Consider the following 15,266-nt stretch of genomic DNA (forward strand, 5'->3'; position numbering starts at 1 on the left):
TTCTGCTTTTTTTCTTCGCACGTGTACATTTGATCGACCTTAGGGGATTTCTTTTTTCATTTGCAAGTAAGGATTTTGCAAATAATTGGAACGTAAAGTCTATTGTTTTGCTCAGATTCGATCGAGGGGAAAATTTAGAGGGAAAATTGTCTGCTGGCATTAAAGCGAAATCTAAATCTAAATCTAAATCTTCTACGGAAACAGGTAAAGAACGTTCCAACGGATAAAATAAGTAAGGCAGGACGCTATAAATGATACCCAAGAAAGTTGCTATCGTAGCTAGGAAGATACTAGAAATCAATCGTGCAGCGAGGGGAAGAGATGTTAGAGGACCGGAAAATAATTCACGCGGGCACATCGCTACCATGGTACGGCACTGACTGGCGGACCAAGGGGCTGGTTGGCTGCCTCTACTGCACCTTCCACCTCCGCCCCTTAATCTAATCCAAGGATAATCTAAAATTCATGACACACATAACTGCCAGGCGATGATATATCTGGTGGGGGTGTAGAGGCAGCGTCTTTCCTCTTGCATCCCTTGGTCCATTCGCTTCCCACCGAACTCTTCCTGACCCCTTCAGCATCCCTCCTGTTCGACCTCGTCGAGCTACACCAAGCTTTCGCGGCAAGAGCCGAATTTCTCGCAGTCACTGGCATTATTATTTTATGCATCATGGTCAGATACATATTTGCCTTCCGGTAAATCGCCATATCGTGCACGATTGCTATTCGTCGGCCGTGGAATACCACCAATTCTCTCTCTCTCTCTCTCCCTCTTTTTCGCGTATTGCAAAGCCTAAGTTTAGTAGCGTCGTTGTTATTAAAATACGACTACGTTTTCCCAAAAAATCCTCGTTTCGTCTGCTATTGTATTATCTTGGATTTAATACACCGTCCACTGACACCCTCGACTGTCTAAGAACTGAAATGCAACATAGTGTCGTATAGAATGTAAATTATATGGCGAGAGTTCATTGATTCTTCCTAATATCTATAATTTCTCGATCAGAATAGGTAGATTCGATCCGCCGAGATTTACTCAATCGAGGATCGGCTGAAATTTCGTTCGAACTCTACTTTTCGCGTAAATCGATCGTATTACCGCGAATAAGGCAAAAGGATAATCGTTTTACTATTCGTCGTCCTCGGTTTATTTACCACGTTTGGACGCGTTCTTTTCCGGTTCCTGTCGAAATAGAATCACGCGATAGAGTTAATCGACGGTGTGTAATTTGAATAATTTATTCGAAGCCCGACTAACCGAATTGTTGCTCATTACGCGTTCATGGCTTGTCGGTTAACCGATTGATTATCCTGCAACGGTGTGCACGTTCGGAATCGGGTAAACATTCGCATTTAACCGGCTCCGGGGAGGTCGTCGTCGTCGTGGATAATTATTTTTGGTGTCGGTATTCCTGTATTCCAAGTATCGACCGTGAAACTGCAATATTTAATCGCGAATTATTGGTCTGGTCCAATGATTCGTTTACGTCGTTAATTCATTAATCCTCGTGTATACGTTCTATGGAGCGATACAGATTTTACCGTAAGAAATTACACGCGATAACACGGAAAAATGGTGATTACTATTTTCAGTAGTACGGCGTTCAAGTTACGTGCCGTGATTCGCATCGAACAAATAAATGTGCGATCAAATCGGACAGAAGATGCACCATGATTCTAGAGATAACCGTATTACGTAGCGTAAATCGTGATCAACCATAAGGGGCCGCGAAACCGCAACAATCCATTTTCATTCCCCGCGTGATTATTCTACGCTTTCGACTCGTCGACTTTTCGACGAAGGGCAACTGGTAATTGATGATCGTCGCTGGTTTTCGCGGGACATTATATCGCCGTTACCGGTCCGACTGGATGCTACGGTGGTTGTACGTCGTCGTTACGCGTAAAAAGTTGAAATGTTCATATCTTAATTTATAGTTTCGTTAATTCAATCTCAAATATGTGTATAATTACTGGATGTATGGAAGAAGTAGTTACTCGATTTTATGCGTTTAATTAATTAAGTCGAGAGGTGCGAGTTAATTCGTTGCATGTATCGCCGGTATTTGTGATTAATTTCGCATCCACGACAGGTTCCCGGAGAAAAAGAATCGGTGAACAGATTACGAAGTACAATAAGTACGTACACGAGTAGTAATAGCGCGCCACGGTACAATAAGAAGATATTGCGTTCTCCAATCGCCGTTGCTCGCCGTCGAAACGTCGAGTCGCGACCACTCAGCCAATTATTGCAACCGATTCGTTTTTCGATAAATTGCGAATGAACAAAGAAGGACGATCTCATATAGAACAACTACAATGCTGCACGAATTTCCTGCGATTGCGTTTAATCCAAGTTAGTCCATTACGTCATAACTGTTATAACAACGCCTGGTTTTATGTTAATCGGAATAAGAATACCATCACGTAACGGTATAATCCCACATAGACGCCACTTTCGAGCAATCGTAATAACAGTATTACACCGTAACGATCTCGGTTAAAGTCGAGCCACCGTTCTATCCCTAATCCAGTGTAATCAAACTTGGATATCAATACCATTAACGACGAGATCGATCAAGATCGTATTAAGACCTCGAAAGGGGCATTCCTATACAAATGTGTACAGCCTAAATAGTAGAATCGCGCTGGTTCCTCGGGGGACCAGGAGGGTAGCGACGTTTTTCCGCTGTCAGGGCAGATTTTCAGCCGTATGGTACGGTACCCCTTGGCGGCAGACAAACGACGGCCAATTTACGAGCAGCGGGAAAGAGAAGAGTTCTTTAAACTCGGATTAAAATAAGCGACGAAACGCCTTTTCTTCTCCCTTACCCTCTTTTTCCTCTTATACACCCTTGAAATTCATTTCGTTGCTCGAGTACGAGCTTTATTTTATTCACGATAAGGGAATCGAGGGGTCATTGCCTGGCGTAAATCTCTGTTGGGTGACAATTCGTCTGGTTGAATTGATGACGATCGCGACGGTTGAATCGATCATCCGTGTCCAACGATCCGTTTGCGAGAAGCGATGCTTTCGTACGTTCAATATTTACCGGTACGTTTCCAATACAAGTTTTTCACTTTACGGTGAATCGATCATTTTTACGCAATCTTTGCCGGTAGTCTCTCCCTCCCTCCCTCTCTCTCTCTCTTTATGGTAGTTTCATATATCGTTGAAAGAAAGATTTGTTAGATCCGTTAGATACAACTGAAACTCGAAGCTTTTAGCTGGACTGGGCGAAATTATAGTTTGAAAACCGAGTCGTCGAGCAATTCCGGAGTCGTTTTGTTTTTTAATCAGATGCTTCTATCGAGCGAGCGTAGCGTTTCGCAACGGTACGACCGAACGCGCACGGATAGGACAATAACGACGCCCTCGGGAGCGTCCAGAATGAATCCCGGCTAACGCGATTACGCGACGCTGCGTTTCCAACTGATTCGCCCGCTTGATTTACCTGCAAAACACGAACGCTTCCAAAGTTCTCCTATTAAAATACATTAACGAACGGCGAAACAACGCGGCTCGTTGAGTATCTAAAAAAATCTAATATTAAACTTTACAATTTTTTACTGTTTCCAGTATTTAGCAAATCCTCTCTTTAATCTTCTTCTCCGTCGAACGAAAACGATCGTGTTAACCGATCCATGATAGAATTCTGCCACTAAAATCGTCAATGTGTTCAAAAAGATATTACAGAAGATGCAAAGAGACTAAAAAATGAAAGAAACCTTGAAGAAGTAACGTTCTAACGTACGAGCAGGAGGTAGATGTAATGGGTTGTAATGGCGCCCGGGAGACGAGAGGGGTAACACGATTAGATGGCACAGGACTGGGTGGAACGATTCGGCCGACTTGATTTATCCGCGTACCAAAGCGTTATTGCATTAGCGCCCCGACGACGATACCACTGGCCAGCGTCCCGGGGGCGCTTCGGCATCGCGGCTACCAAAAGTCCTTCTGTCCAACCAGCCGTGAATCATCCTTAAGAATTATGTCTTGGACGGTGGTTCCAGGACGCGCGATTTGTCGTTGGATGGCTTGAGCACGAGCTCGTTACCAACGCTGAGAAAGCAGAGAATTCGCGATTTAGGATGCTGTTTTCGCGTTAGGAGAATCCATTGCACCCGGTTGGTTCGATATGAAATAAGCGGAAGAATTCTTTTGCTTTTTGATTAGGTTTTTGATTAGACTCGTTAATTGGAAAATCGTCGTAGGTCAGGATAATGAGCAATAAATGATCCACGACTCGCACAAGATTTAAGTTTATATATTTTAAAGCTAATAGTATACAGTGTGACAATCATGTATTCAAGAACAATCATGTATCCTCAACACGCCATCGCCGAATTCGTTTTAATCGCCTGGAGACGCTAGACACCTATCGAAATCTCTGAATTTTTCACACCCATCATTCTACAACATCGTTCCATGCATTTTCAGAATTTCGTTGATATTCACTTCGTGGTTCAACGAAGAAAATAGAAATCGAAATACAAAGAATTTATTCGTCTCGGAATGAGAAATTTCGACCGTTCCGACGGATGAAACTTCTCACCGACTCGTTATTTCCAAGCCCAGCTACTACTGACCCTCGACTATTTATATTTATGTATAATACTTTATATTATATGTATAATACACACTTCTCCCGGAAATTGTTCACTTTATACACATCGAGTCTCCGTTTGTACTTCTCGGACACGAACTGATGCAGCTGTCTCGCTGACGAGTATCCTTGCATCACGATTTTGCAGAGCTTCACCAAATCGTCAAAAAATAGCTACGATAGGTGTAATGGAATTAAATGAAACAAAAGAATGAAAGATGATTTACTTGGAAAGAACGTCTCTTCGTTATTGTTAGAAAATTGAATACGTGAAGCGAGTATCTTGATAACACTCGACGACCAAGAAGTCAAGTGCTTGCCAAATACTCTAAACGAATCGATATTCACCTGCACAGTTTCACAACGGTGGTGAGTCGGCTACGATCAACTTTATTCTTCTAAAATAATTCCACCATTCCAAAAGAAATCTACTTTATCCGATCTCAAACTTTTCCCCTCCAAACCACCCCTGTTACTTCCCACGCCAAAAAGTAAATGGAAGAAAATATTCTGCAAGATCGAAGACGCTTCCTATCGTCGAAATGATCTTCGAATAAACTTCGAAACCCAACGAATCATACGGAGAAACTCTCTGAACGATACCATACTCACCACCGTGCAAGGAAACAGCGACAATCGCTGTTAGTCGACTTCGAAGTCGGAGTTTTTTCGTTTTACGCAGGCCTGTCGAGTCCCAGTGCTTCCTGGTGTCGTCTGGCCTTCAGTCTCAGATCCGCGATGCTGCTATTTTTGGAACGTGCTGCGGCCGCAGCCAACGAAGCCGCCAAACTCAGGGGATGAGGGTGCGGATGACTGGACGTCGGTGGCGGAGGCGGCGGTGGTGGAAGACAGAAAAGACCGCCGGCTGCCGCGTAATGGAGGACAGCTGGGTCGAACGCAGAACCTGCCGCGGTGGTCATGTTGCCACCGGCACCTTGCATTGGGGGGTGCAACCTCAAGGCCGGCAGGTACGGCGCCACTCGACACGGTTCCAGGGTCGCTGGCGGACTTCGAGGAGCCAGCACCATTCCACCTGCTACATCAAACCTTTTTGTTACTGCCAAACCTACATATAAGTATATGTAATAATTAGTTTGCAAGTGTCTTTGTGCGTTTATGGGAACTTATATCTACCCATACTATAGTAGGATATAGGATTGTGAGGTTTTCGTTGAAGATCTGTGCGAGGTTTATGAGGAATTTAGAGAAAATTTTTAGGACACTTAGCTGGCTGTTTTGCAAACGATCATCTATCGGCTTGATCGTATTCTTCATTGTAGCTCACCTTTATGCAATTGACTCTCGTGCTTGCGGCACTTGGCGCGTCGATTCTGAAACCAGACTTGAACCCTCGCCTCGCTTAAACCGAGTCTCTGGCTCAGTTCTTCTCTCATGAACGCGTCAGGATAATGCGTCTCATCGAACAGCCTTTCCAATTCAGCCAATTGTTCCAAAGTGAAATTCGTTCGAGATCTTCTCTGTTTCCCGTTTCCGTTTCCGCTGTTACGGCAGTTCGATCCTAGGAAATATTTCAGAAAATACGTCAGCTTCCAAATTCGCAACACACGATCGATGCAACCGTTTGTTGTACTTTTCGTAATTTTATTTCGTCTTCTTTTATTATTTATACGGATGTAAAAATTGATAGTGGAGCTAGAAAACTTAGGTGAGTCAGATGTTTTACGAGGATTAATTCAAGAACAGCAAAAGCGGTCAGGAGAAGATTCAGAATTAATCTCAGCGAATCGTTCACAGGTCATTTCTTCCGGTCTGGCCGGCATCAACATAAATTCCTTCCCCTTACGAGAATCTTATTCAAATTACACGACGAGAAGAACTTCCGATTAGTCGACATCAGAGACGCGTCTCCTCGGAGTACGATTTATGTCTCTTTCTTCTTGTACAATCCATATTCTTCTCTGCTTCTTCGAAAAAGTCGAGTCGTTTTCCCCATTCAATAAGCAGATTAACATAAGTCGAGACGAATTGTCGCGATTTTGAAATTCGATAAAAATACACGTCTCGATTATTATTCCATTGCAGTCATAACCGCTTGTTTACCAGGAGACTTAAAGAAATAAGGGAAATCCAAAGTTGCAACCTCGAACGACGACGAAGTGTTTTTGCATTCGCACCCCTTGAAATATGTTTCCAAGTACCGACGAGACCAATAAAAGTCTTCACGTTCCAAAAAGAAGCCCGTAAAACAGGCGCTCAAACCTAATTTAACTCACAAAATAACCGCATCCTCCGCGTCAGCACCTTAATCGACCGAATCGTCTCGAAGAAAGGTCCAACCTTGGACTAATTATCTTCTCCCTGTCAACTGACGCTAATTTCCCCGGTCATCCCGGAGACGATCTTAAAAACTAGCTTCAAGACCCTGGCACCAAAAGAGCCGCAACGAGTTAAAGAGACGGCCGTGGGATAATTAACGGGCGTGCGATCTAATTAATGGCTGCTTAATGCAAAGTAACTACGGAGTAGAACTCCGACGAAGGTGTTGCCGATGGGAGATCCTCAGAAGGAGGTCCGTAGCTAGAACAGAGGCAGAGGAGGCGTTAGAGGGGTGGATTAAGCGTCTCGCGTAAGAGCCCTTGACGAAGGGGACGTGATTTATATAATTTAGCAAAGTGGTGAGCTACGCAGCCTTGTACGGGATCGTTAGTTACCCTTCCACCCCTCTATCCGACTGTTTAGTTTCTCCCTCTTTCACCGCGCCACCTTAATCACTCCCTCTCGGCCTTTCTGCATCTGTCCGTCGACATTTCCACCTCCGTAAAGATGGATCTTAAGCGAGTCGCACGTTTGTACCGATCATTAACGATGTTTGACGAAGATTTTGAAGCTCGTCGGGTCGGTTTGAGCATTCGCAAGTGGATCAGAACGGTTGATTTCAAGTTTTTGCGAATGGTGGAATGTTGCGATCAAGAGGTACCAGAGCGAACGTTTTAACCGGTTTCGCCAGGAAAAATATCTTCCTTATGTAAAGACTTAAAAGATGGTACAAACCGTGATATATGTACGTATACGCAGTCTGGAAATCCAGTCTGCTTTTAGTTTCTCAATTGGTCGGTCAACGATCTACACAGGACGCTCGTTACCTGTTCATACCTTACGATAGCCACGTAAAGGCACAAAGAAGTAGTAACCATAGATCGCGGATTTGTATGTCTTTACACGTGCAAGTAAACGTAACTGTTATCGATAGAATTCATTAGATAGATTAGTAGGATTATTCAAAGTCAATTACCATCGATTACAGTCAATTTCTCCCTCCCCGGCGGGCAACAGAACGATCCACTCCCTAAAGCAAAACAACGCGCCTCCCTCTCATTAGCCGCGGCAGTTAACTGAAAACAAACACTGATAATATTTGCAAGCTCGCCATTCGTTTTGCCTGATAAATTACAAACACGGAGGCAAAAGCGTAGCGACGAAAGTTTAAAAGCAAAAGCGAGACATTTAAAAAATAGGACATCAGAGGAGAATTCGAAAGACAGAGGATTACGAACGAAAAATAATAAAAATCGATGGACAAAGAAAATAAAGTGTGGAACCGTGTTCCGATTAAAACGAGGAGGAATTACAAGGACGCAGTATCGCGCTTTAATCAATTAACGCATAGCTACGTAATCCAATCGGAGGCCAGGCAGAGCGAAGCCCGCATCCATATGTACAGCGGTTTAAAACCCCTCCTAGTAAAATAACTCGCGTGGTTTCCGGACCCGTTGTCGTTCCCGTCATCCGCCCCTTCATCATCAAACTATCCCCACCAGTTTATATGGTTTTCGTCACCCCCTCTAGCCTGTCTGCGTTTCTAGTTGTCTCCCGTGTTGTTGTGATCGTTTTAACGATATCGAGTCTACGACTCGTTGCTACGAGTTTATTAGTTCTGTGGGCAACAATTTTATGGACGATCTGTTCTTTCCACGAACTTTCCAGTTTACAATTGCATCTTTCCGCGAGAATGACGAGATTCTAAAAGCGTTACGCCGCTTCGTGATAGTTTGGATATGACTCGATGATGGTCTAGAATTGATAGGTATAGCAATAACAATACCTTGCAAAAGTATAGAAGCTGAGAAAGTTTTCCGTGTACGAATAACGTGAGTCTAGAAATGGTAACAAGCGAATCGTAGGTGCGAATTGGTTGTTCGAACAAAGCCAATATCGTATTGCCGTAATCGGGAAGACAATGCTAGAAGGATGAAACGAGAGAGAAACTGGAGAAACAGAAGAAAAAGGGAGGGTGGCTAGTAGCGAAACCCTCCTGGAAAACCCGAAGCAATCACACTCGGACACGAGGGGTCGCTAATTCGATTACTAAGAGCGCTGCCCTCTTGGCCTGATCCAGTCAAACCACCCTCGACTCCCTTCGTGCACCAGCTCGCCGATCGTGTCCGGGTCCCTGTATTTTTTCACCCTCGCGAAACGAGTCGGGATATCGCAGCCATTAGGCGTATAAAAGCGTCGGGACAATCCTGGTTAACCCCCTCGCTAGTCGCGTCCACGTTGTAACTGCATATGGCACGCAGCCGTGAAACTTTCCGTGAATCATTTGGCAAGAAAGTAATTTGGCAAGAAATAGTCGAAGATTTGTGTTTTTTGTTTTGTCTCGGATAAAGAGGTTTCGCAGGAAGATTCTTCTTTTCATAAAAAGAGGTGGAATATTGGAGAGATGTTAACGTTCAAGAAATTAACATTTTATTTTTGATTTTTATGGATGGAAGAAGCGATTGTTTTATGTAGACAAATTTAGGGAGGAATTGATTTCAAATTATTTTAAACAGATTACTCGTTATAAAAGTTTCTATGGGAGGAGAGTATTAAGAGATTAAAGATAAGATTAACAATCGGACAAGATTAACAAGACTACCAATGTTTATATAATGTAAATTCATATTCTCATGGTTGGAACTGAAGAAATGAAACTTAAATTGAGATTCGTCCACCCAGTTCACAGTCCGTGGATAATTATCTCGATGATTTCTAGCATGACATAACACGTAGGTAATTCTAGACTGCGCAAATCATCGATCGAAGTGTCATTTATATTTCACGACCAGCTAAAACCTGCTCGATGAAGATTCACCAGGGTGTAACCAAGGGTTGTACTGTAAATATCGGGGAGAATTCCAGTAACGTTCTAACAACCATAGCCATGCTTCAAAAACTTACGAGCTTAGGGGCCGTAAACATCGATGCACGACCTTTGACCAGGGGTCAAGCGGAAACGGCGGTAGGATCATCGGCGATGGCCATTTGCAGAGGAAACGCGTGCGCGAGGACACGGGTCAGGTCGACGGCAAACGAGGCTAAGTGGCTGGCCGAGAAACGTAGTGATCTACTACGACACAGACCACTTTCTTTCAGTGATATTTGTTATGTCATGCAGCCCGTCGTTCCTCGTCGTAAGTCGTGAGATATCGTTTCCATTCTCCTGTCTGCTTTGGACGTCGCACGCCACGCGAAATCGCGTCTACTGCAATTGGATGTGCAAGGAAAATTAAATTCTGGTTTCTATGAATTTCGAAATGATAGTCTGGTAATTTGAACTTGGAACGGAGATTCTTCTCATCTATTCGCAAAGTCTTTTTTCGAAAATAAGAGAACGAAGTTCCTGTATATCGGTACATCGAGGCATGACTTTCACAAGTGGCTGCCGTGATTAGCTTGTTCACTTATTTCTATTTATCAGGGTGATCGAATAAATTCTGTTCTCCGCTGTTATCAACTTTAGCGCTTTTATACATCCTATTATCCTAATCTTCCCGAGATTACAATATAACTCTGAATACATATCCATAAAATCCGATAGAATTGAGATTTCCAATTGAAATTCTGTTTCCAAATCAGAACCCACACTCCGTTGGCTCGTTTTAACTCGAGTTTCACGACACCTTCGAAACTTTCATCGCTCGAATCTGAACTACAAAACACGAAAGATAAGAGCCTTCAACCCGCTACTGCAGCTTTTTCTAGAAACCAAAGAGTCGAACGAGTTTTCCTCCGATCCTTTGCCGCTTCTTCAACTCGCGGTTATTTATGGTTTTACTTGGGCGCGTCTGATGGCTGCCGGCCGGGCAGATTGCTTTTTGATTTGCGCTTAATCGGGAAAAGTTATGGGCCCCGGAGAGATACAGGCGGAAAAGAGCAGCGAAAAGAGAGAGAGAGAATACGGACTCTTGCTCTCCTCCCTTTTCTCCACCCTCTGCGAAGCAAAAGAGCCGCGTGTTAGGGGGCGTACACAACTAACGCGGCGGGCCGCATATTAAACCATAAATTCATGCGAGCTCCGGCCGCAATAGACGCCGAGTTATCGCGGCGAGGAATCCGCGTTGGCGTTACTTGAACGCGTCAGTTTTTAAACGTGATTTTCATTCGCTATAGCCGACCGTGCCCCGTCCTCTTTCGATCCAATTTAATCCGCGCGTATGTAACGTCCAGCTTGTCGATTGCATTTTTTATCCAACCGACCATCCTTCTCCTACTGTTGCCCGCTGTGACCGCTGTCACCGATCGTTTGACGTGCTGTAAATTACGAGACTCCAAGATTTATAACGCGAAAGTGAATTTTGGACTTTTTCTGAGGGATTTTGGAGCGTTTTTTGGCAGACGCGTGTCTCTTGGATATTTTCGAACACGACGATTCTGGCTATGTTAGAATTTGTCGTAGAGGTTGAAGCAAAATTTGTCGAGATCTTGCTACAAGACGCGATAAAACGTACAGTAGCTGGTTGCTTGAATCGAAATAAGCACAAGGACTAGATAAGCAGTGTTAACCTTTTAAGAGAAACGTCAACTGTTCTCCGCATCCTCGCAGAATGCTCTGCAAGAGCAATTCAACGTGTACGTTCGATGTTATCAAGTTTATCCCAAATCTCAGCCCCAAATTGAACCGTATCGATGATCGTCGTAACTCAAACGAAGAAAATTAAGATAATGTTACTGAATTGATCTTTATACGACTATTTTAAAATTTGCTCTCTTCGTAGCGAAAGAATGCAATCAAGGGAGATTAGAGTTTAAAGAAAATTCTTGGAAGGGGAATTGATTTCAATGGAAAGACGTGACAAAAGAGAGTGGCGAGGAGGGAGGAGAAGAAAAAGTGCAAGTGGTGGACGGGGAACGGCTGTTATTGAAGTCGACTTGGAATGTGGGTAGAATTGGAGGTCGGTGATCGTTACGTTGTGAACGGTCAGCTATTCCCAATCACTTCTGAGCTTTATTGGACGACGTGCTGAATTATAAACGAAGATCGAACCCTCCGACGATACGTGTCGGGCCACGGAATTCGTCCAGAGGTTCCTGACCTTCTTACTATCGAAACAAGAACGAATTAAGAAACGTCCTTTGGAATCCTTCAAAACACCAGTCGTACCATGGGAGGTACTAAAATATCTTTGTACAGCTTGCAAGATTATACACAAATAATAATATAACGAGACAATCTTCTTCTTCTTCTTCTTCTTCTTCTTCTAGCAACGAAAAAAACGAATTAAATACAGAATCGCCGTAAATAAATCTCGAGGAATTTAAAGCTTAAGACCAATGATTGTTTCATATTTCCTTGAAACTCGAGGCACGAAAAACAAATGACGTAGCAGAATTAATTTCTATGTCAATGTCAACACTTTTTAGCACGACACGAATAAAATGAATTACTAAAAAATACGGGAAGCTAGTTAAAAGGCTATATAATGTTATTTATATTCAACGTTACCTTTCGTACTCTCTTCCTGTCCCTGCATCAAAGACCTCGAAACCTGCGACTGTAGCTTCAAATCCGACGATTTCGTTTCGTTAGAAGCTTGACTTTTCAATTCGACACAATTTTCGGGGCTAGCTGATCGATCTCTCGAAATCGGTGGTGGCGACGGACTGCATCCTAGCAATTTTCTTACGGAGAGCTTTAATTCCGGCGTCTTTAGAGGCGGAAGGCTGTCCACGGTGTTAACCACGTCCTTCGCCTCCTTGCTCTTGGTCGTAACGGAGAGATCTTCCGGTTGGAGGCGGCCTTCCGGCGACGGCGGCTCATCCACGCTGCTCGCCTCGACGCTCGATGGATCTTGAGCGGATTCGCTCGTCCCTGCACCGACATCTGGAGAACCATTGCCAGAAATCAGTGTCTGAACACCTCATTACGTTCTTCTTCAGACAAATATCGTTAATCAGTAGAATTATACAAATTCATATTCTCGTAGTCGTAATTAAAAGAGTAAGAACTAGACAGAAATTCGTTTCATCTACCGAATGTTAGGACGAATTAAGATTTTGACTAGGGAAGTGAAGAAGAAAAGGAAGAAGAGATATCAGCGATGGGAAATTTTCGTTTGCGTGTTTAGATTTGACGAGACAAGACTGGTTAATCTTAACGTAATGTTAGAAGCAAATATTACGAACGATTAAGTAATATAAGACAGCCATAAGCAGACGCAAGAGATTGTTATTCGAGAATATTGAAAGGATTCTTGGAAATTCCTGATGTAGATTTCAAGTGTAAAATTTATATTTCCCAGAGTCTGCTTTCAAATTGAGGATTCAAGATTCACCGTGGGAACAGTTTGTTTGACATCGTCTTTGAGGAATGAAGCGCACGTTCGCGATATTCTTGGAAACAAACAGTGGGAAGCGAATCGTGCACGAGGATCAATTGATTATCAATTCACTGAATAGGAAAAAGAGATCTGTTGAAACTTTGTGCGATGGTAGAAAGGTACGCAGAATATTTCTTTGACTTTTTCTCTCTGTTCAAGAAACTTCGCTGTTCAAGGGAAAGGAAGATTTTACCATCATCTATTTGCATTCTTAACCCTTTGTTTAATTCCTTAACGTTGTTTAACACCTAAACGTCTATTTCATTCGTTCCCTCGTCAAACTAAAATTGAAATCACGAAGTTTGGCTACGTGTAAACTTTCCGCACAATGATCGTCATCGGAGAATCAAGATTTCTTAAGAAATAAATATATATCATACGACTTGGTAACTTCTTCAAATCAAAATCTCCTCAAAAAAAATAACTGTTACATCAACCTTTACAAACCGAATAAAACTGCACAAACCACCTACTTCCATTGACCAATCTTCACATTCCCATAACTACAACCTCTCGCCTTTTCCATCACCACGGACAACCATATCTAACTTCACAACTATGCGGCCACATGAAACTCAACCACGATCGAACCACGTGACAACCATCTCAAACCGATCCACCAAGAAAATACACGTAAACCAGCAGACGAGGTTCCAGGGATGTAAAAGTAAACCTCCAAAGAATAAGGAAGACGTACTGCCATCGTTCTCCGCAGAATCGCCGAGCAAATGCGCGACACTGAGGGTGATCCTCGCGGACGGAGGTCGTTCGGTGGTTGTTCTGCATGGCGCGTGTTCGCCAGCCGCGTTGTCGAAGCTCTTGGAAACGAACTGGGCGAGCTGCTCCATCCTCGCGGAGAAGACTCGCGCGACGACGCGGCTCTCGCGTCGACCTCGTCGCCGAGGACGAGAGCACCGAAGGGGGTGCACGAAGGTGGCTGGTCGGTGGTAGCTGACGGTCGGCGTCGCGACGCCACGCGTCCCCCAGGACGCCATTCGGACGCCGGCCAATCGAGCGGCTCGTAGGCGTTTCCGCTACGCCCTCTTGCCTTCCCGTTCCTCTCCGCATCCCTGTCGACCACCATCGACCTTCGACACCCTTCTCCTCTCACCCTTCGATCGTTCGCCCCCTCTACCACCGGCTACTACCCGTAAACCGAGGCTCATTAGCATTTGCGCCCGCTTTTCCACCCGCGAAGCGCAAACTACCACCTACCGATGGCCGAGCTGCCTACGTTGGCCAGCGTTTGGCTATCCCACGTCTTTCGCTCTGTTCCTCTCTCCGTTGCTCTAGATGGCTGGTAGTGTGTGTAGCTCGACGACCACCACGTTTACGAGCTCCTCGTTCGCAACCACCCACCCTCGGTGACGTCGGGACAATTCCTCCTCCCTGGAGGACACGCTTCTCGTCCCCGTGGATGCTAGTTTTAGGTGAAAACGATGCACGCTCACGATTCCCGTCGATGACGTCTATGCCGTGATAGCCTACGACTGCTCTGAAGGATGACGATCAGTTTAAAATGATTTACTCTTGATAGATTTGTCGAGATACGTCTTTCAACGAGGAACAGGGATGAGTTTGGAAAGTTTTTCGAAAAACGCCAGCAGATTAGATTAAAGGGGCAGAATTTAAGCGACCTCTAATCGTCAATGACTGGGTTTAAAGGGTAAGCTTGGAATATATTAATTAATCGAAAAGTAGGGGGAGCGAATAAACACTGGTTTAAAGGATAGAAATTTAAGTATATAAGTAACGATGGTCAGGAAGGTTGATCTCTTTATTTCTTTTTTATCTCCAGCGCTCTACGACGTTCTATACACTCAAAGTGTCGAATCTTTTCGACCTTCGAAGGTAAAAGGTTCACAGAACAAAATTGAAATTCAGGTAGCGATCTTAAATCTTAGGTAGAAGATGGAGAACTCGTGTGTGGTACTTTGAAGAGTAGTCGAAAATATTTGCGTGGCAACGTTTTACATCGAAATGGACGTGTAACGGCCCTTTTGGCAGGCCAGCCGCGTTCCAAGCGAATTGCGAGGCCGGGACGCGTCGTGTCTCG

The 15,266-nt window shown here is 44.1% G+C and overlaps 1 protein-coding gene across 1 annotated transcript; it reads right to left on the minus strand.

Annotated features, from left to right (window-relative positions):
- Window positions 1–3,324: 3,324 nt before the first annotated feature.
- Window positions 3,325–15,117, minus strand: LOC126871802 (short stature homeobox protein 2-like). Its single transcript, XM_050631054.1, has 4 exons — window positions 13,908–15,117; window positions 12,337–12,714; window positions 5,896–6,129; window positions 3,325–5,646 (listed from the first exon to the last, which is right to left on the minus strand). The coding sequence occupies exons 1-4, from the start codon at window positions 14,203–14,205 to the stop codon at window positions 5,285–5,287; spliced, it is 1,272 nt and encodes a 423-aa protein (XP_050487011.1). The 5' UTR covers window positions 14,206–15,117; the 3' UTR covers window positions 3,325–5,284.
- Between the last annotated feature and the right edge of the window lie 149 nt (window positions 15,118–15,266).

This window comes from Bombus huntii, chromosome 12 (genome assembly GCF_024542735.1).
Source record: "Bombus huntii isolate Logan2020A chromosome 12, iyBomHunt1.1, whole genome shotgun sequence".
In the NCBI taxonomy this organism is placed as follows: Eukaryota; Metazoa; Arthropoda; class Insecta; order Hymenoptera; family Apidae; genus Bombus; species Bombus huntii.

Coding starts and splice junctions, on each gene's coding strand:
- LOC126871802 (XM_050631054.1), bottom strand. CDS start 14,205: ATGGCGTCCTGGGGGACGCGTGGCGTCGCGACGCCGACCGTCAGCTAC. Junction 12,715..13,907: donor TTCTGCGGAGAACGATGGCA/GTACGTCTTCCT, acceptor ATGGTTCTCCAG/ATGTCGGTGCAGGGACGAGC. Junction 6,130..12,336: donor ACAGGAAGAGAGTACGAAAG/GTAACGTTGAAT, acceptor AATATTTCCTAG/GATCGAACTGCCGTAACAGC.